The following is a 19,779-nucleotide window of genomic DNA, read 5'->3' as shown; positions in this document are numbered from 1 at the left end:
GGGAAGTAACCCAGGGGAAGAAACCGCTAGTCAAGTGGTTCACCACAACCCCAGGGCCCCTGGGTTGGGACCTGGAGTAGAGGGCGGGCCCAGGTCCCTCCCTCTCCACTCCCCTCCTCCCAGGACACTAGGGGAGTGATTAAGAACTGGTTCAGAGGCAAGCAATAGCGCCCTGAACCTACCCCAGAGAAGAGAAAGCACGAGACCCAGAGAACAATACCGGCAATTTGCCACAGTCTTAACTTTGATTCTTCATCCACTTTTCTTCCTCATCCCCTCGCTACACCTAACGTTTCTACTAGATTGAAAATGGAGTTTATGTTTGGAACAGATCATCAAATTAACATTAATATACATATCCAACAGCTTGTGGTGATAGCATTCCATGCACAAGGTTGCATATATGCTCCTGCTCATTTGTCAAATAATTTTATTGTCATTTTGGGCCTGTTTCAGCTCCCATTGATTTTAATAGGATTGGGTTCCAGCCAATGAGGGGGCATTCTCACATCTACAGCATTAATTCCCTGTTCAACTCCACTTACTTGAGGCCATGTCTACACTGGAAAAAGGCTTGCTAGTAGAGCTATTCCTGAACAGCTATGCTGTCAAAAGATCCTAGGCAGATGAAGCTTATCCGCATTACAAAAAAAAAAATTGCCCGTACCAGTATAACATATTGATTTTGCACACAAAATAAGTTATACCAGCAAAAGCACTTTTATGTTGGTATAACTCTGTCTATGGTACAGACCAAATTTTTAAAGGTAACTAAATGCCTGACTCCCAGGCATAATATTCCTCTGTATTATTGTAGCACTTAGGGGCCCCCAGGGGTGAGGTTTGCTTCACAGTCTCAGATTCCATCTCATGGTGATGAGCCCAGCACAGACTGATACGACTCAGTGTGGTGGGGCTTAGGCACTTTTTATTCAGAAACCACCAAAGCGGAGGTGAAAAACCACCTTCCCAACTGAACGGTTTACAGCAGCTGCCAAGCTCCGGGTCAGGGAAGAGCAGAGGAGGACCAGATAAAGTAGAAAAGCCTCAGTTCAATGCAGCTAGTGAAGGATTTGGTTCTGGGGGAGCTGACTGAGAGAAGCAGAAGCTTCTATTAAACAGCGAGTGAATTAAAAGACACCCATGTTCCTGCCTCTGAATGTCATTTTGTTTATGTCAAACATAGAATATTAGGGTTGAAAGAGACCTCAAGAGATCATCTAGCCCAACCCCCCACTCAAAGCAGGACCAGTCCCCAAATGGCCCCCCCCAAGGATTGAATTCACAACGCTGGGTTTAGTAGGCCAATGCTCAAACCACTGAGCTATCCTTCCCCCACAAGATACTACTAGCATTTCCAGCCAAATGAAGTCTGACACAGTCACTGGTGTTTCTCAGCTGAAACAGCAAACATAGCTCTTCCTGCCACCTCAGTCTCCTCTGTCTAGGCCAGTGCTTCTCAAAGCCGGTCCGCCGCCCGTTCAGGGAAAGCCCTTGACTACAAACATGACCAGGCATAATGCCTACTACTTCGAGTTTCCCACTGATTCTACCAGACTATGCCTGGCTGGCAGTGATTGTTTGCAGGATCAGCCCCTAAGACTAGCTACCTTGTCTAATCTTCCCCTCTCAGGGGCTTTTATAAGGTAACATAAGACAACATTTTCTACACTATTATTTATCTTGTGAGGCCCCAACCAAGATCAGAGCCCTGTTGTGCCAGATGCTGAACAAACCCATACTGAATGACAGTCCATGCCCTGAAGAGCCTACAATCTCATTAGACAAGACACACACAAGATGGGAGAAAGGAAGTATCATCCCCCTGTTACATGCCCCATCTTTTTACAGAGAGGAACCTGAGGTTGGAGCCTGATTTGTCAGAAGCACTGAGCATTCACAGCTCCCATTGACTTCATCTGGAGCTGTGGCTACTCAGCCCTCCTGACAATCAGGCCCCAGGTGACTTGCCCGTGGTCACACAGGGAGTCTGTGATACAGTCACAAACTGAACTCAGCTCTCCTGAGTCCCAATCCAGTGCCTTATCCACAAGGCCACCTTCCCTCTCTCATTACATTAGAAGATCTAAATTCCCACTGCAGGAATCAGAGCTACATCTCAATTGATGGCAGCCTTACCATCACTATGGGCAACATACCCTTTCCTTACCGAAGTCCTTGAATCGAATACCAAGAGAGCCCTTAAAAGAGTGGACTAAATTATAAGATCCTTCTTCGAGCAAAGCTGGTATTGGACTCAAAGGGAGTTCTGTTCCTTTAAAGTCCATGCAAGGTGGCCTATCGTCAGTCACCTGCAAAGAGAACAACAAACCACCCCAATCGCACGTCGATTTTGGTCTTACCAGCAGGTACTCAAACCACTCTGCCCCCATCCTCCGCTCCAACCCCAGGTCCTTGGTGAGAAAGCTGCCAATGTTATAGCGCCCTCTGTTGGGCATGAAGCCCCTTGCTGCTAGCTCTCTCATGTTGGCATCTACAAAAGGAACCCCCGTTCTTCCTTCTGCCAGGATAAGAGACACAGAGTGCAGGATCTTTACTCTATCAATTGTAATCAATCTGCAGCTGCATATATATGGATATCTACTTGGATCAAGTGAGTAGGATCCAAACCCATGTGTAATATAAGGGATAGAACCCTCTTATATGGAACAGCCCCATACAATTTAATAGAGATGATAACACTAGGGTTCTATAAAAATTAAATAGGGCTCTGTAGAAAAGGGCCTTGCAATGGGAAATCGTTATGATGGAGAAAATGATGGATAGTCTTATACCAGGGTCAATCAGATCTTACAGCATATAGTCACCGTGTTTTCAGTTTGGGCAAAATAAAGAGAAAACAATGAGACTGAGAAAACACAGATGGGTCTTTCAAAGGTAACAGTATGAAGAGAAATATAAGGCAGCTGGTTATATCTTTGCAAGTTAAATCAGGTGGTGTTAGTAGGGGAGATATAAGGAAACTCTTTTATAGTAATGGATACGATTTATTCTGCTTGTGTGGAAATGTGAATTTATAAGGTTAATGTTAAGAAGGACAAACATTGGTATAAGTTCATGAGTTCATAGATTTTAAGTCCTGAATGGATGACTGATCAGTTTGAATGATTATATTTTCTATTCATGTACGGTAATGACAAAAAAAAGTTTTAATGAAAAGAAAAGAAAGGATCCTAAAGGCCTACAGAATTTAACGGTGGATTAGATCTATTTTATAGGTTTGTTCGCTTTCCTATAGAAAACTATAGCTGGCATAAGAGTACGTAATATTAAAGTCTACAGGAAGGATTAAAAACATGCAGAGGTTATCGTGGTCTATGAAATTCTGTAGGACTTTTCCATCAGGGCAGAACTGCAGCTCTGATAAGACAGGCTTCTGCCACTTGAGCTGAAGGAGAATCAATGAGTCATATCATCCCCCTACTCAGAGGTGATGAAAGTAAAGGAAATCCCGATACAACGGCCCACACTAGCATCTTCCCTCCCAGGCCCGCAGCTAGCATCTTCCCTCTCAGGCCCACCAAACGCCCTCCCCACAGACACCACACCGCTGGGCATGGGATATCAGGGAGAGAAGCAGCTCCGTGCAGCAGCATCCCCTGGCTGACTCTAGTTTGGATAAATCCTGCAATGTCCTGCTCCACACCGCTGAATGCCCTCAGGGGAGGATGCAGGCAGAGTGAGGAACCCAAGGATCAGCATGGATACCCCAGCACACCATGAGGGGCTTCTAGGAGCTTTTCTCTCCCTTACACTCCCCCAGTCACAGTCAGCAGGTGCAGGCTGCCTTCTGGGCAAGGAAGCAGAGATGAACATCGGGTTCATGTCCTCTCTGGTTCAATCTATTTAGCTATAATGCATTGCATTTACCTGTGCATGTACCTCCAAGGGCAGAACTTGGTCTTTAGCATCTAGGACCTTGGGCCTGGGAGGTGCTCAGTGGCTGCAGAGTGCTGCTAGCTTTCCTCCACTCACACTGAAGTCAAGAGAAGGCTCTTTATTGCTAAACAGAGTCTAAGTTACAGAGCCAGATTCTGCTCTGCATTACACCAGTGTAAATCTGGCTGACTTCCCTCAGGACTGACCCCCACATAACTGTGATCAGAGCCTGGCCCCCAGTTTCAACTGACCTTTCCAAGCATCTAATAGCTTGGGATCTTTCTTCCAAGGCACCTCTTTACCCTGCAGTCCTGTTGGGGAAATGAACTAAGTGTCAGGAACACCAGCACTGATATGCATAAGGAATAAACAAAGCCACAAAGACAACATGAGAAGCCGTAGTAGCCACTACAGTTTGGGATCAGGCCAGCCTAGCGGCTCTCCTGGTGATCCTCAGGGACCCACAGTGATTACAAATTAGAGTCGAAAGCAAAATTCCAGTTATAAATACTTTCTTGGGCCTGGCCCTGCTCCCCTGAAGCCAATGGGATCATTGGCTAGGGGAGCAAGGGGAAGACCTAGATTATTTCAACTGAAAATTAAAAAAAAACAAACCAGATTCCCTTTGTACTCCGTGCTTCATTTGCTATTTGCTTTTCTCTCAGCACGGACAGAGAAAACCCACCAGTCAATTCCGTACTCTGCTTCTCTTCCCTTACTAGCATGAGGCTGCAGGGCTGGGAGTGCAGATACGGTAAGGGAACTGTATGCCTAGGCTAATTCTTTTCCCCTCATATTGGTTTTTTTAAATCTCATGATGCCCTTCTGCAGCCTTTGTAAAACCAATTCTTTAACTTAATAAAACCTAAACATTGGGTTTAAACTAACTGGCAGAGCTGCAAGATATTCAGGGCAGGAAACTCTCTCTGTGTTTGTACAGCACCGAACACAATGGCATGTCCATTTCCGTTTGGGCCTCTAGGTGCTAGAACAATAATAAGAATTTCCCTAAGTGGAAGACAAGGTCGGTTGCCTATGTAAGGCCCACGGTCCAAACAATCGGATCATAAAACCCCTTTGGTATCACCAAGGCTATTAAATGGCAAAGTGAATGGAAATTGAAATCAACGCACCTTTAAAGCGTGCTCCATAAACTCACCTTTCAACAAGAAAATCCTTGTCCCGTACTTCAGGGCCACAAATCGGAAGTAATCCCTCCAAAGGAGTTCGAATATGACCCTAAAACACATCAGCCATGTCTCCATGTTTGCCTTTGATCAATATGAATGCTGGATGAAATCCTGAGCCCACTGAAATCAATGGGGGCTTTGCCATTGACTTCAAACGAGCCAGGATTTCACCCACTGCTTACCTAATGGCAGTCACTAACAACATCCCGTGTTTGAGTTAAATCAGGCAGCTCTGCAAACATGGTCATGTTACCAGCCCAGGCACAAAATCTATCGGCCTGACTTTTATCATGAGGATTAAAATAGAAAAAGACCTCACTGAATGCAGTTTGCAGATCCCTTTCCAAACCCCACTCCAAGGCTTGAACAGCACCACTTCCAATCTGCTTTTTGCTGGGGTTCAAAGCTGCACTTCTGGGAGGTGCTGAGGTCCTGACTTGGCAAAGCACATGCATATTTTTAAGCACATTCCTAAGTGCTCTACTGAAGGAGGAAGGGTTTAAGCACGGACCTCAATAGGAGCTGAAGGCACTCAGCATCTTTCAGGAGTGCTCACTACCTAGCAGGATCAAGTCCTTGGTGCACACAGTTGCCTGGCATGTAACGTCAGCTGTTAGCCATGCGCAAATAGCCGGTTTTATAAGCCATGGCTCCTGGACACTGAGACCAGCATCAACCCCTGGCTGGTCATGAATGTTCTGCTCATCTGATGTTTCTGCTCACAAGATCTCTCTGGAAGTCTGGCTTAGGTTATAGGCCAGGACACTGTGCCAAATGCTGCACAAGAAAACTCCAGTCACGTAAACCAGATAAAATAAACCTCACACACTTATCAGATGGTTTGTGTTCAGCAGTGTTACCTATTCCAGTGATTGGGATCTGTTTAGCTTTTACATTATTTCCTTTCACACACTTGGAAATGTTTATCCTTATAGTATCTGTGCTGTACATTTATTGGCTATCCAAGAGACAGGATTGGAAAAAAACAGGAAAAAACTAGCACATGAGCTTTGGAAATTTGTAACTTGGTGTTTTTTTTTAAGTTTTGGCCAGCGCGAAACCACCCACCAAACTATTCTGAATTTCAACAAAGAAAAACATTGAAAATTTCTGACAATAAATTTCGTAGATGCTTTTTGTTTTTTTTGACCAGCCAGAGAGCTTGCTAACATTTTTTTTAAATCACAAAAATAGAAAAATGATTTTTTAAAAACATCCACAATATTTTTTTCCCTATCTTCTCAACCACATCTAGAGTTAGGCCCTGATCCTCCAGACACACATGCATATACTTAACTTTACAACTGTTAGTAATGCCACTGAAATCCATGGACTATTCCTGGTATAATAGCTAAGCAGATGCATAAGTGTTTGCAGGACCAAAGCCACAAACTGCATGTTAAGGGTCTCAGAAACTAGGGTGACAGGTCTGATAAAGAAGGCAGGACAGACAGATTTTATCTGATTGTATTTCAAATATGGGGTCAGATCCTGCCCAGGTTACTGACATGAGAAATTTCATTTGCTCCAGAATGATCTAGTTTGTTAATTATTATTTGGTCTTACTTATCTCATTATTTGTACAGCATCTTTGGGAAGGATGAAAGAATCACTTTATAATTATTACTTTTTATTAGTAACCATTATTTCCTCATAATAATAATAATGGCTGATCATTTCTACTTATAAGACACCCAGCGCCTCGGTGCCCAATGCAGTCTAACAAAGCCAACTAACCAATATTAGAAACAGAAGCTCAAATGAGGCTCAGCAGCAGTCAGAGGGCAGGTGAGGAGACACTAATGTTAATCAAAAACAGTAGTCCTGACTCCTGAATCATTTCCTCTTATAGCCCCATCTACAAACTAGATGCAAGTGTACTTTTCAAAGAAAGAAAGCCATGCTGATCTGGTTGTGTCCTACCAGTGGGTGCTCTGATTTGCAGTTCTCTCTTTTTCATACTTCCGGATTTGTTCATAAATATATCGGGGTGAAATACAGCCTAACGCCAACCTGTAAACACAAGGAAAATGTTTAAAAAGCCAGTACATTTTAAAGGAATGAGATCTTTAGGCACATACAAAGAGAAAGGAAGGACTGCCTTGTGATTAAGATGCTGGACTAGAACTCAGAACACCTTTGTTGAGTTCCCATTTCTGCCACTGACTCCCTGAATGACCTTGGTCAAGTCATGCAATCTCTCTTTGACTCATCTTCACAATGGTTGTGATAATCCCTCCTTCACAGGGAGAAACTCATTCACCTCTATGATTCCACAGTGATGGGAGTCATTGAGTACCTAAATGGGTAACTTTAGACAGGTAAGTTTGAAAATTCTGCCCTAGATGACTTGCCCAAATTAATCAGTGGTTTAGGGATTTAACTAGTGAATCAGTGACAAAACCAGAAATGGAACCCAGAACATCAAATTCCCAGTCCTTTCTTCCAGCCATTGGAAAACACTTCTTTGAATACAAGTCTATCTATGGTACTTATATGGCCATGCTGATTCTGGATACAATAGTGAAAACCGCAGGGATTTGAGAAGTGCTTTTACCTTGAATTTATATGAATTTTATTTGACTGCATCTTGACTGGGCAGTCAATGGAGCTAGTGGAAATGTTTAACAAGTTGATGAATTTTGAAAAACCATGGAGAAATTTTCCAAAAAGTTTTCCCAAGTTTTTGACCAGCTCAATATTTCTATCTGCGAAGTTAATTCGTAGCTGCAGGAAAATGTGACTGGCTGGAATTCTCTTTGGCCACTACTATTTTATCCTCCAAATGCCATCCCACGGCTCTTACATACACAGAGAGGTGACTGATGTTGCTCTGGAGCATATAGTACAGCGTGAGCACCTCAGTACATAGACCATCCTTATTCTATTTGGAAAGCACTTAGCTCATTGTGGATGCTACCAAAAATAAATGAGAATTCATGCAAACAACATCCTGTTACAAAGGAAAAAGAACGAGAAGCCCTTCTGGCACCTTAGAGGCTAACAAATTTATTTGGGCATAAGCTTTCATAGGCTAAAACCCACTTCATTAGATGTAGTGGAAAATACAGTAGGAAGATATATATACACAGTGGTCATGAAAAAATGAGTTTTGCCATACTAATTCTAACGAGACTAATCAATTAAGGTGGGCTATTATCAGCAGAAGAAAAACAACTTTTGTAGTGATAATCAGGATGGCCCATTTCCAACAGTTGACAAGAGGGGGTGAGTAACAGTAGGGGAAAAATTAGCATAGAGAAATAGGTTTTACTTTGTGTAATGATCCATCCACTCCCAGTCTTTATTCAAGCCTAATTTAATGATACAAAGTAGTGGCTCATTAAAGTGCCACTAGGTGGCACCGGTCTTCACAGATGGAATATAGATCCCAATTTGAAAAGGAGAAATACCAGATTTTAATAACTTCCATTGTTATACGCAGTGTGGTAATAGCCGGTTTGGTCCTAAGACATTAGAGAGGGTAAGCTTGAAATCTCATCTCTTTCACCAACAGAAGCTGGTCCAATGAAAACCGTTATCTCACCCACCTTGCCTCTCTAGATTTTAATAAAACACAAGAATGTTCCTAGGAAAAAAAATGCTTTGATTGCAGTTTGGTCAGGGAAATGGGAGCCTTTAATACTGGTAATCCTGTACCTGACTGCTAACTGATCAAATACTTAACACGCCCCCCTTAAAGCCCCATAAACAAAAGGACAAATTTGGCTCTGTTATGCAGTGTAAATCTGGAGCTAACTCAGTACCTCCCAGGATCAGGCTTATTGATCCCTACATAAAAAAGTATCATGCCTTTAAAAAAAAAAACACAGATCAGATATTCTAATGTCCTCTGGTTGCTTTGCACCACTCCTGCAGCGCAGGGTGGCCATAAACCCAGAAGATCTGGCCAGTTGAAGATGGCCTCTGCCTGGCTTCCATGCCACCACTTAATCCCAGCTTTCAGTGCAGTGGGCACTGCCCCAGCATTTCCATTCCTCAGCAAGCCCCTGCAGTAACAACAGTCCCTTGTGGGCTGTCAGCAACAGGCATGCTGTGGAGCAGCCCTGAGGCTATTTTACTTTGCCCTGGGGCACTGATTCAGCCACTGAACATAGGATCGGGGCCAGGGGATAAAGGCATTTTACAGCTGCCTCTGCATCCCACCTTCAATAAGCTGAACCAAGAGCATCTCAGCCACAGCCACAGATCTATGCTAACCAAAATTGATGTTTCAACAGCCAAATGAAATCAAGGAAGAATATTTACCACGGTGCAAACTTGGTTGAATAATCTATTCCTATCAGTCCATTTCTAGTCTCCTTGTAAGATGCCACCAGGTTCTATCCAAGCAATAAAAAAGAAAAAAAAATAAAACCTTATATAAGCAGCCGGCAAGTTATGCTTTCCTGGATGTGTGAGACAGATATTTGTGCAGGGCAGTGCTCCCTCTAGTGACTGTCTAGCAGCATTATTCTGCTGTCAAATTATTTCCTCTGATGCACAATATTTTAATGGCCTCAGTAATTTTTATTACAGCTCCTAAATTATGTGTAATAAATTCTGCTTCCTGCTTTTCTTTGTAGTAGACTTTTACAAGCACAATGGTAATATATTCTCATGGATCCCTACTGGGAGTGATCAATCAACAAATCTGAATCAAGGACTAATTTCCAAAAGCCAGTTGCTGCGATAGCTGATGGCCTGGCCCCTTGATCATTTGGAGGATCAGATTGGAAGCAATTTCTTTTGATTTTTGATTGCCCCATGGCTGCAGATAAAGGGTCACATCCTGATCTCCACTACACCCATGCCATCCAGATTTGCATTTCTAGGGCCAGATTCTCTGGTTCCACATCATCGAAGTGGGGATAAAAGAGGGTGCTAGGGATCCTGATTTTGTCTGGTCCCCAGTTCTGGTGCATATTACAGCAGCCTATGGGCTGCTCTAACTTGTACTGGGCTAACAGTGACCAAGTGAGTACCAGTACCACCAGCTACACAAAGCCACAGTGCATCACGCTCCAGCCACTTCTCCCAACCTGACATGGTCTCTGTGCTGGAGGCTGAGGGGGTACAAGGGTCAGCTGTGATAGCTCTACACCAACCGGGAACCCAACCTGAGTAAGGTGGACACCTAAGTGTTGATCCATAATAAGTAGCACCACGATCATTATACGAGTGTGAAAAAGACTGAGATTGAGCTAATCTTCTCCTACCTGCACAGGAAAAATGAACAGGTTTGCCCATTATTTGTCTCAGAAACACGACAGCCGCCATCCTGACCAACTCCTGGGCCCTGCTGAGGTGAAAGCAAAATCCCCTGCAGCTTGAGCTAAAGATCTAGGTTCTCAAGATGAGAGCTGTAACAGACCCATATCTCTGTGGATTGGGCACAGAGGGGGATATCTACTCCACACTTAGCAGCAGATTAGATAAAGATATTCTGCTTTCTTTACCAACTAATCTGTGCTGGGGCCTGGTGCACAATAGACTACACAAGAAAATCATGTTGCACTGATGTCATGAAGTACACAGGGCCTTAGTCTAAATCTAGGCAGTGACACCTAGTGGAAAGGGCACTAGTCTCTTCTTGGCTCTGACCTGCTGGATGACTTCAAACAAGTCACTTTGCATCCCTGTGCCTCAGTTTCCTCATCACCGTGGAGATGATGATGCTGACCTCCTTTGTAAAGCCTTTTGAGATCTATGAAGGAAGAGTGCTACACAGGCAATAAGGAAATCCTAGTGGGAGTTGAAACTGCTTCCTGCCCCACTACAGTATCATTGTGACAGAAGGAGGTGGGAGAGGACACTGGCAAGAAAATGCACTCACTTACCATATCCCAGAAATAATGCTGCAGCCTCATTAAGTCTTCGGTCTCTCCTTTGCTGCAGGGGAAGGCTGTTTGCGGATCAGTCAGGGGATCTGCAGTGGAAAGCACCAGCTTGTTAACATGAAAATGAGCCACTGGAGGCAGCTCAAAGGTAGGGAGCTCAAAAACCAAGGGAGAGTTGCCTTCAGGGCTATGGGTTTGAGTCTTGCTGAGTCAATATGGAAACAATGGTCTCTGTAACAAGTGAATGGGAACTTTCCTCTATGTAACCCCTTTAAGCAGCAGGACTGCAAATGAGAGCTCCGAGTCTCCTAGCATTGGAAGGTGCTCTATTCCAGGTGGAAGAGACTTATGCTTTTAGAACATGAATGTACCACGTTCAATGCTCATTGATGGCCCATCCAGTGGGAGGATGTCACTACACACATTCTGAGATGTTGCCAGAGGTGACAGTGCTTTGTCCTTCTATCCTGCCATCCAGGGGTCTGCAAGCACTTACCACTGGGAGTCTGAGTTCCATTTCAGCAGCTAATCCTACATAGCTTTCCAGGGATTAATGTGAACATTCTCTGGCTTATGGCACAGCCATTCTCAGTAATGATGTTAGGTGGGGCTAGTCTCTGCTCTCAACCATCACACATTCTGCTCCCCTTTCCTATATGTTGCTCCATGTGTGTATAAGTGAAAGCTTATCAACATTAAGATCTTTCCTTTCAAAATTGAAGTTAATTTTGAAAGTATTTCATTTTTGGTTGACTGTTTTAAATTGTTGGGCAAATCTGTACATTAATGCATAAGTAGCCAAACCATTTACAGCCTTTTCCAGTTACTTAGATTGTAAATTCCTTCAAGCAGGGACCATCTCTTTGATCTGTGTTTGTAAAGTGCCTAGCACAATGGGGTCCTGGTTCTTGCCTCGGGTTCCTAAGTCCATAAAAATACTATTACTGATCAAGTTAATAAATTTAGCTTCAAAACTCTTTATAATTATTCCCTTTTAAAAATAAGTAGACAGAGGCAGAGCAACATGTAGCCCACATGTTCAAGAGTGGTCACTAGTTTGGGATGCTTCCATTTTTGGGTGTTCCCCATGCAACTCCTTGAGATCTGATTTGCAGAGTTGTTGAGCACCCTCAACTCCACCTGAATTCAATGGGAGCAGCAGCAGCTGAATTGTTTTGGGGCAACATTTTCCCACCCTTCTGTCCAAACTCCTCAGGCAGGGGGATGCATCCGTCTTCTACCCCTGGGGCCAGAGGCTTTAGTTGATCTGGCATCTGCACAGTGGGACAGACTTTGGCCTGAGCCTCCACTGCTTTTCAGAACTGGGTATAGACATCAGGCAACCTGTGTGGATTATAGCAGTTAGGACTGCACAGGGAACAGGCCCTCACGGCTTTCTCCACACAGCAATACACTACCACAACGCAGTAAGTCTTTGAAGGGGCAGGGTGAATATTTTAACTGTGAGCATGTGACCTTAGGAACCCTTTAATGCTTATTTGTAAAAAGTCCAATGTTCTGTCAGCAACTCCAGTCAGGCCTGACAAACTCACTACACCAAACACGTTGTCAGAGTATTTATCTATATAGAATGCCGCGTGAGGTGTCAAATGAAAGTTGCTGATACACTGGTTATTAATATAATCATGAATTGTATGTACAAAAACTGTATGAGGAATACTACATATACATATATATTATGCTATCAAGTCTGCAACCAAACCAAGGGAGAAACTGGTTTCTTCCAAATAGGAGGAAAGGTAGTTATCTCTCAGTCCCTAATGTACGTTAAGGAAGCCCCATGTAGGCTGAGGGCCAATCTCTGTCACCAGAAAAGCAGCTTGGGGGGATACCTCTGGCAGATGTGGTAAAATGGGGGGGCGGATGAAATGATCTGGATTTCCCCATTTCCTCAGCACAGGAGTGTGGGAGGGAAGAAACCATCAGTGCGGGGCTCAGAGAGCAGGTTTGAAAGAAGCCAGGGCAGCACTGCCAGTGCAAAGTCAGGGTGCTCCTATCTAGCCACTGCATTCAGTGCAGGGGGCTACTCTGAGCACAAACAGCACTCGCCCCACTGCCTCATGACCAAGCTGTGAGCAACAGCTCAGCCCTGCCCTGTGGGCAGTGCAGTAACCCAGCCATGTGGGCACCAGGGCAACATGGGACAAACAAAGAAGCAAAAGGACCAAACTAGGGGGAGGAGAAAACAATAAATAAGTAAATGCCCCTCTCATCACTGGTGCACATAGGTCAACAGGCCCCTCCCCTCCTGGTACAGAGGGGCAACAGGCCCCTCCCTGACCCTCTCCTGTGGTGCAGGTGGGCCAACAGGCGCTTCCCCTTCCCTCCCATTGGCGCAGGTGAGCCAACAGGCCATGCCACTTCCCTCCTATGTGGTGCAGGTGAGCTAAACAGCCCCCCACCCCACACTGGTACAGATGAGCCAAGAGACCCCTTGGGCAAAGCCTCAGCTGTTGTCATAACTCCATTAAAGACAACAGAGCGATGACAATTGACACTGTCTGCGGATCTGCCCCCTGAACTTGCAGTGAATGCAGTGGCAGAGTGGAGAATGGGCAGCACCCCTAGGCACAGAGTGAAGGCGGAGACCAGCCTACCTGGAAATGTGTCTGAATGGCAGGTCATCCTGGTGATAGAGGGTGGATGCCCAGAAGGTTTGGATCTTCACCCCGTGCTGAGTGCACACCCGCTGCAGTGCCTTCTCCATGTCCAGCTCCTCTTTCGTCACTTAGCACCAATGGCGACAAAAGCAGTGGGACTCTCTTCTGTCTGCGCAGCCAACATGCAGCTGGACGCACAGCTGAGTGCGTCTGGGGTGCCTCATGCACACTGAGTCTCGCTCCTATGTCCTCCCCTTTGCCAGATTTGGCTTTGGCATCAATCGCTTGCACCCTCCCATTAAGAGATGAGCACAACCAAAATGCCAACAATTCCTACAGACGTTATATCCTGGGTTTCATTTATTAGATCAACACACATCAGCTGTACCCAGCTGTCCCTCGACCTGTCCACTATTACAGCCTGATCCCGTACCCAAGGTAGCCAATGGGAGCCCACAGGCCTTGGAACAAGCTCTTAGTTGGCCAATTTCTTGTAGGCATCATAGCAGAGTTGGCTGTTGGGAAGGAATTTGAAGAAGAGGAACAGTTCAAGAAGGGCAATTCATGTGCAGAGGGCAATGTGGCAAAAGGCATAAAGGACTGGGTCAGTGGCCCACTGATATCCAGGGGACTCTTTCCACTCACTGCAGTGGGCTGTGCATCAGGCCCAGAGAGAGTTGCAGCATGGATGGTCGAGTCAGGCGCCGTTGGTGGAGTCAGGAGTCGATGTGACGAGATGGGGTAAGTAGGGAGGGCACAGCTGTGACAGATCTTAAACTCGAGTTAAGCTGCTTGTGCTGGGTGCATTCATGGATTTTTAAATCCAGGTCAAGGCAAAGGCATGAAATTCTGGCTTTCCCAAGGACTGTGGCTAGGGTTGCTAACTCTGACTGAAGCTATTCCGGGAGATTTTTTTTCTCCAGCCTGACATAGTGTCATTTCCTTAAAATATCCTATTAAAATCTCCTGGATTGCTTTCAACAGTCAGCAGGTGATCAATGCCGATTCTGGGAGACTCTAGGCCAATCCTGGAGGGTTGGCAACTGTAGCTGTTGCTGTAATTCAGATTGGTGGCTAGGGACTTTGCAAGTTTCCAATAGCCACTAACAATTAGCTCACTGAGGATAAGCTGACACAGCCCCCATCAGTGCCCCAAACCATATATCTGGCTCCCTCCTCAGCCCTGTTCTGGCCTCTGACACATAGGTGGGCAGTTCTGATTCCAACCAGCAGAGGGCAGTGGTGGCCTCTCCACGCCAGCCTGTTCATCATCCTGACACTTCTACTTCTCTGACTGCAGGAAACTACCCTGCTGCTCCCTCCTTGCCCATGCAGCTGCTACATCAGAGCAGTCAACTCCTTATTCTCCTGTTGAGCTCCTCCTCCAGATCTGCTGGACAGAAACTGGTGAGCTCCACTTCTGCCAATGGAATGACATGCCACCATCAAGACAAGTCTCTCCTCTTTTGCTTCCTCATCATTCTCTGTCTGAATTCAGGGGTTCCCTCACTGCCTCCACTTCCCTATACACAGCTATGCTGGGCTCTTTGCTGGGGCCTCCTTGCTCCCGCTGCACCCTGCCTGCCTGCTGGCTCCCAGTGTGAGCAAGGAGCCAGGGCATGGCAGCGTGCGCCTATCATTTCTGCAGTTCGAGGGGCACAAGGCAGTTTCCAGTCGGAGGGAGAATATTGATCCACCCTTGAGTCTCAGCCCAGCTCTGTCCACCAGCATCCAGAACGTGCTTTAGAATCATAGAATATCAGGGTTGGAAGGGCCTTCAGGAGGTCATCTAGTCCAACCTCCTGCTCAAAGCTGGACCAATCCTCAACTAAATCATCCCAGTGCCTCAGAGTGCCCACTCACAACCAGCACCCTGTATCCTGTGTCCCCTATAGGTCACCCACAACTGACTCCCATCAGCCACTTGGACCTAAGACCTCCCTGGGAATCAGCCAGCTTCCAAAGGGTTAATGATATGACAGTAGCAGAGAACATCTATGACGCTGAATTCCCAGGCCAAGCAAGTCGAATACTGCCTTGCACTAAAAGGTCTTGCCAATTTTATGCTGAGCCAACACGGGCCAAACCTTTCCTTTATCTCTTCATGGAAAGCCACAGCAGACATGGTGCCCAGCTGTGTAATAAGATCATGAACCACATCTTCTGGATTCCCTTTGCTTACCACTAAATTACTGCGGACACACAAAATTGGAATGAATTAGGCTTGATACTATTATTCATTATTATTATTTGTATGACCAGTCATGGACCAGGAGCCCACTGTGCTAGGCTCTGTACAAACACAGAACAAAAAGATGGTCCTGCCCCAAAGAGCTTGCAGTGTAAGTATGAGACAAGATACACCAGTTGGATACAGCCAGAGAGAGGCAGGAGCATAAAAAAAGAGATAATATTTATTATTGCCTTTCTTGTCCTTTCTTCTCCTTTCCCCCATTTTCATCTGCACATGGACCTCACTGTTTATGACCTGTGGAATGCAGACCGTGTGGGACAGGGTCAGTGTCTGCACTTGTATTTGTGAGGCACCTAACATGCCTTTGGGTGCGTGGGGGGAAAGATTAACATCAAGCAAATACTTAATTTTTTTTTAAGTATCTGTTGAGCTTATAAAGCTGAGCCTGCAGTTCTCACAATTTGGGGCTCAGTGGTTTGAGGACTGGCCTGCTAAACCCAGAGTTGTGAGTTCAATCTTTGAGGGGGTGATTTGGGGCATAAATCTGTCTGGGGATTGGCCCTGCTTTGAGCAGGGGGTTGGACTAGATGATCTCCTGAGGTCCCTTCCGACCCTGATATTCTATGAAAGCAGTGCAATGACCCTGGGTAGCTCCGTCATAGTTAAAGTGATACTGTCAGGACTTAAGAATTTCCATACCGGGTCAGACAAGGGTCCATCTAGCCCAGTATCCTGTCTTCTGACAGTGGCCAATGCCAGGTGCTTCAGAAGGAATGAACAGAACACGCAATTATCGAGTGATCCAATTTAAACTCAATGCTTAGGTTATGCCAAAACACTGCTATAAGAAAGGGCTTGGCTGGGTTTCAGTGGGGGGCACAGAAAGACATGCTGTGGAAATGGTTGTTCCCTTCAACATGGACTTGAGAGATTTAGGCCTGGGGAGGCACCACTATGCACTGATCTAAGGTGAGGGAGAGTTACGATCTGGTCTGTTAATACTATGGCATTGAAAGGACATGTCAAATATTAACAGATGGAGCATAGGTCTGAACATTCTTAAAAACCAGATACCTTTGCCATTTGAGCTAAAGAGGAATCTCTTATCTGCAGAGATGTTAGGTCTTATATGTAGCCTTTGTGAGTCAGTCACACACCATCACACCTGTTTGAGCAATTCTGATTCTCTCCAGTACAGGCCAGTGGCACATACACATACTGGCCGGTTAATTACCTTTGTTACGGATTCTAATTAGTCCTCCTTAAACTAGCATAATCCCTTTCACAGACCATAGTGTATTGCAGACCTAAAGGAATTCTTCTGGTGTTGTGTTCCATAACCTGTCACCACTGCAAGCCAGCCACTGCATATTCTGCTACCCAAGGACTAACATTATCTTGCTGTGATAATAACAAAATGAAGGAATAGGTGCTTGGAAGAGTTTAGATCCTAATAACTTTCCCTGACCCGCATGGACAAGATTTTCCTGAGGACTGTGTTATCAGTGGTATACCACCGAGTTATGGGCTATATAGAAAGCCATGGCCCATGTTGCTCTGGGAAAACATTTTTTGTACATTAAGGGCTCAAGTCAACCACGAGATGAAACTCCCTAGGGATAGAAAGGATGGTCCAGTGGTTAGAGCACTGGCTGGACACTAGGGAGACCAGTGTGCAACTCCCTCCTCTACCACAGATTTCTTGTTACTTAGCCAATCTATGCCTCAGTTTCCATCTATAAAATGGGGATAAAAGTACTTCCCTACCACACAGGGGTGTTGTGAGAATAATTACTTTATATAATGTAAGGTGCTCAGATATTATGGTAATAATACAAGAACCTTAGATAGATATCCCATAACTGCTGACCATGAGTTTCTTGCATAATCTTCTCAAACATCTAGTGCTGGCTGTTGCCAGAGACAGGTTATTGGGCTAGCATGGGAATTCCTGTGTTTTTACAGTACTAGCAACATGGTTGTCACTAGCATTGCTTGCTCTATAGGACAGACAAGCTTTAAGGAAGAGGAGGTAGAAGAATAAAGTGGGTTAAAAAATAAAACAGACTCATGTTTATGACAAATCCCCTCTGTACCTTCCTTTTTCCTTGAGTGTTTGCCTTAGATCCTTCACGCTTTCCAGTAAAAATCTGAGTCGATAAGGCCCAGTCTTTGGGAAACCATAGTAATAGGTTCTTAGGTACTGTCTTGGATCAAAGCAGTAGAGAGGAATGACATAGTCTGCGTTATTCTGAGCCCAGCGTAGTACCTGGAAATACAGAGAGGAGCAGTTAAAGATGTCAGTGCGCCACGTGTTCTCTTTCTGTACAGCAATTCACAGCATCATTTCAATTTTCCTTTATTCAAACTCTCAATGAAAAAGGAAGACATGCAACTGGATATTGTACTATAGTTTTATTATATTATAGGGTGTCTCTCTCTCTCTCTTCCAGGGCCTGATCCTGCACAGACTTTACAGGCAAAACTCCCATTGACTTAAAAGAGACCAAGATCAGAGCCCCAATGTGTCTATCACCTTGCTATCTAGGTGCCAGCTATAAAAATTGGAGACTTCCTCAAAGGGGCTTACACAGCACGGCGGTGAAAGGTAGGTATGTCCATGGCTACTGAGTCAGTAATCACATCCCCACAGAAGTGCCTCAAGGCTAACTGGGGAATGCTGCTGTTCTCCAGTCCCCCCGTTCCCATGCACAGAGCTGGAATTCTTCATCGCAGTTACCACGGGCCCTGGGGCCAATGAGGCAGTGACAGGGGCACTCTCCCATGCCATCCCCACTCTTGCCCTGGGCAGGGATCCGCTGGACTCTCAGACCTTCTGCTGGCAGGAGGAAAGGTTAAAAGGTGGCCCTAATTTAACAGGCTAAAATGTGTGGGCAGCATCCAGAATAAGGGTCAGGGACAGAGTACAGGGAATGAAAGCCCCCATGGCAATATTTGTAATAGGGGTGGTGCTATCTCCAGAGCGCTGGTCAAATTCCAACCTGGGCAATTGCCACTGGCCTCCCTAAATTCCCCCCTTATCACGCAGGACACTGCATTGACACTTGGGCTCCTAAAGCTGGTAGCATTGTGCAGCTCAGAGCTCTGCCTTTCACCTCCAAAGATCCCTACAGCTCCCACCCCTGCATCCCAGAGGTGACGTTTGCAATGTGCTTGGATGGCTGGTGCTATAACAAATACCGGGCACAAGACATGAGATTGCCAAAGTACCATCTCAGCTATCCTAACCCCTGGATTTCCTGGGGCAATGCAGATTATAATTATGCACGGCTCATTCCTACTGTCTTCAGGGACACCAGAGAGCCTCTTTTCACACCCAACAGGCCCTGCTACCCTCTGCCAGCCCCCTCACTGCCCCCACCCCACCCCAAACCCTACCGCCGGCTCTGCCCTTGTGGCCTCAGCAGCAGGCAAGGGTCCCCCAGCCAGTTCATGCCCGGAGATTAGCACCCCAACCCCATCTCTCAGCAGAGGCCCGCGGGGACAGAGCTCAGAGGCGCCCAGGTTACAGAAAGCCATGTGCGGGCAGCACGGAAAACAGCTGCAGCACGCCCTGGGGCCGGGCTGCCGGCTGGGCCGAGAGGGCTTAGCGCCTGGGGAGGGGGTGGCCCAGCCCAGTGTCCAGTGGGCTGCAGCCGCGCCCATCGCCCCCAGGCCGGCTGGTGCCTCCTGCCCCCACCTCGCTGTCGTGGTAGCGCAGGTTGTTGCACAGCAGGCAGATCACCGTCCTCGGCGCAGCCCCCGACATGCTGTGGGCAGCCCCCCCCGGCCCGCAGCTGCCCGGCTGGGAGGAAGAGCCACTCTGTCTTCCAGAGCCCTGGCCAGGCCCCTGCCGCCGCTGTGCCAAGGCCAGCCCGTCGGGTGTGCCCTAGCCCGCTGCAGGGACAGGGCAGGGCGACACACGAGGGGCCACGGTTCCGACAGTTACGCTTCCGGGGCCTGATTTCCAGCTGCCCTGAAGGTTGGGCCACCTGCCTCTCAGTGTCCAAATGCAGATAGACACTCTGAGCGCC

At 46.2% G+C, this 19,779-nt stretch overlaps 1 protein-coding gene across 1 annotated transcript; it reads right to left on the bottom strand.

Moving 5' to 3' along the window:
• Positions 1-1,951: 1,951 nt before the first annotated feature.
• Positions 1,952-19,514, bottom strand: LOC116827935 (cryptochrome DASH-like). Its single transcript, XM_075061934.1, is given in 12 exon segments — positions 1,952-1,990; positions 2,364-2,521; positions 4,152-4,211; positions 5,060-5,139; positions 7,014-7,103; positions 9,360-9,433; positions 10,931-11,019; positions 12,126-12,274; positions 13,549-13,678; positions 15,628-15,743; positions 17,842-18,014; positions 19,446-19,514. Coding segments are annotated over 12 exon segments (1,227 nt in total).
• Positions 19,515-19,779: the final 265 nt, after the last annotated feature.

This window comes from Chelonoidis abingdonii, chromosome 2 (assembly GCF_003597395.2).
Source record: "Chelonoidis abingdonii isolate Lonesome George chromosome 2, CheloAbing_2.0, whole genome shotgun sequence".
In the NCBI taxonomy this organism is placed as follows: Eukaryota; Metazoa; Chordata; order Testudines; family Testudinidae; genus Chelonoidis; species Chelonoidis abingdonii.
Note: the sequence above shows the minus strand (reverse complement) of the source record. Positions and strands in the feature narration are given on the sequence as shown.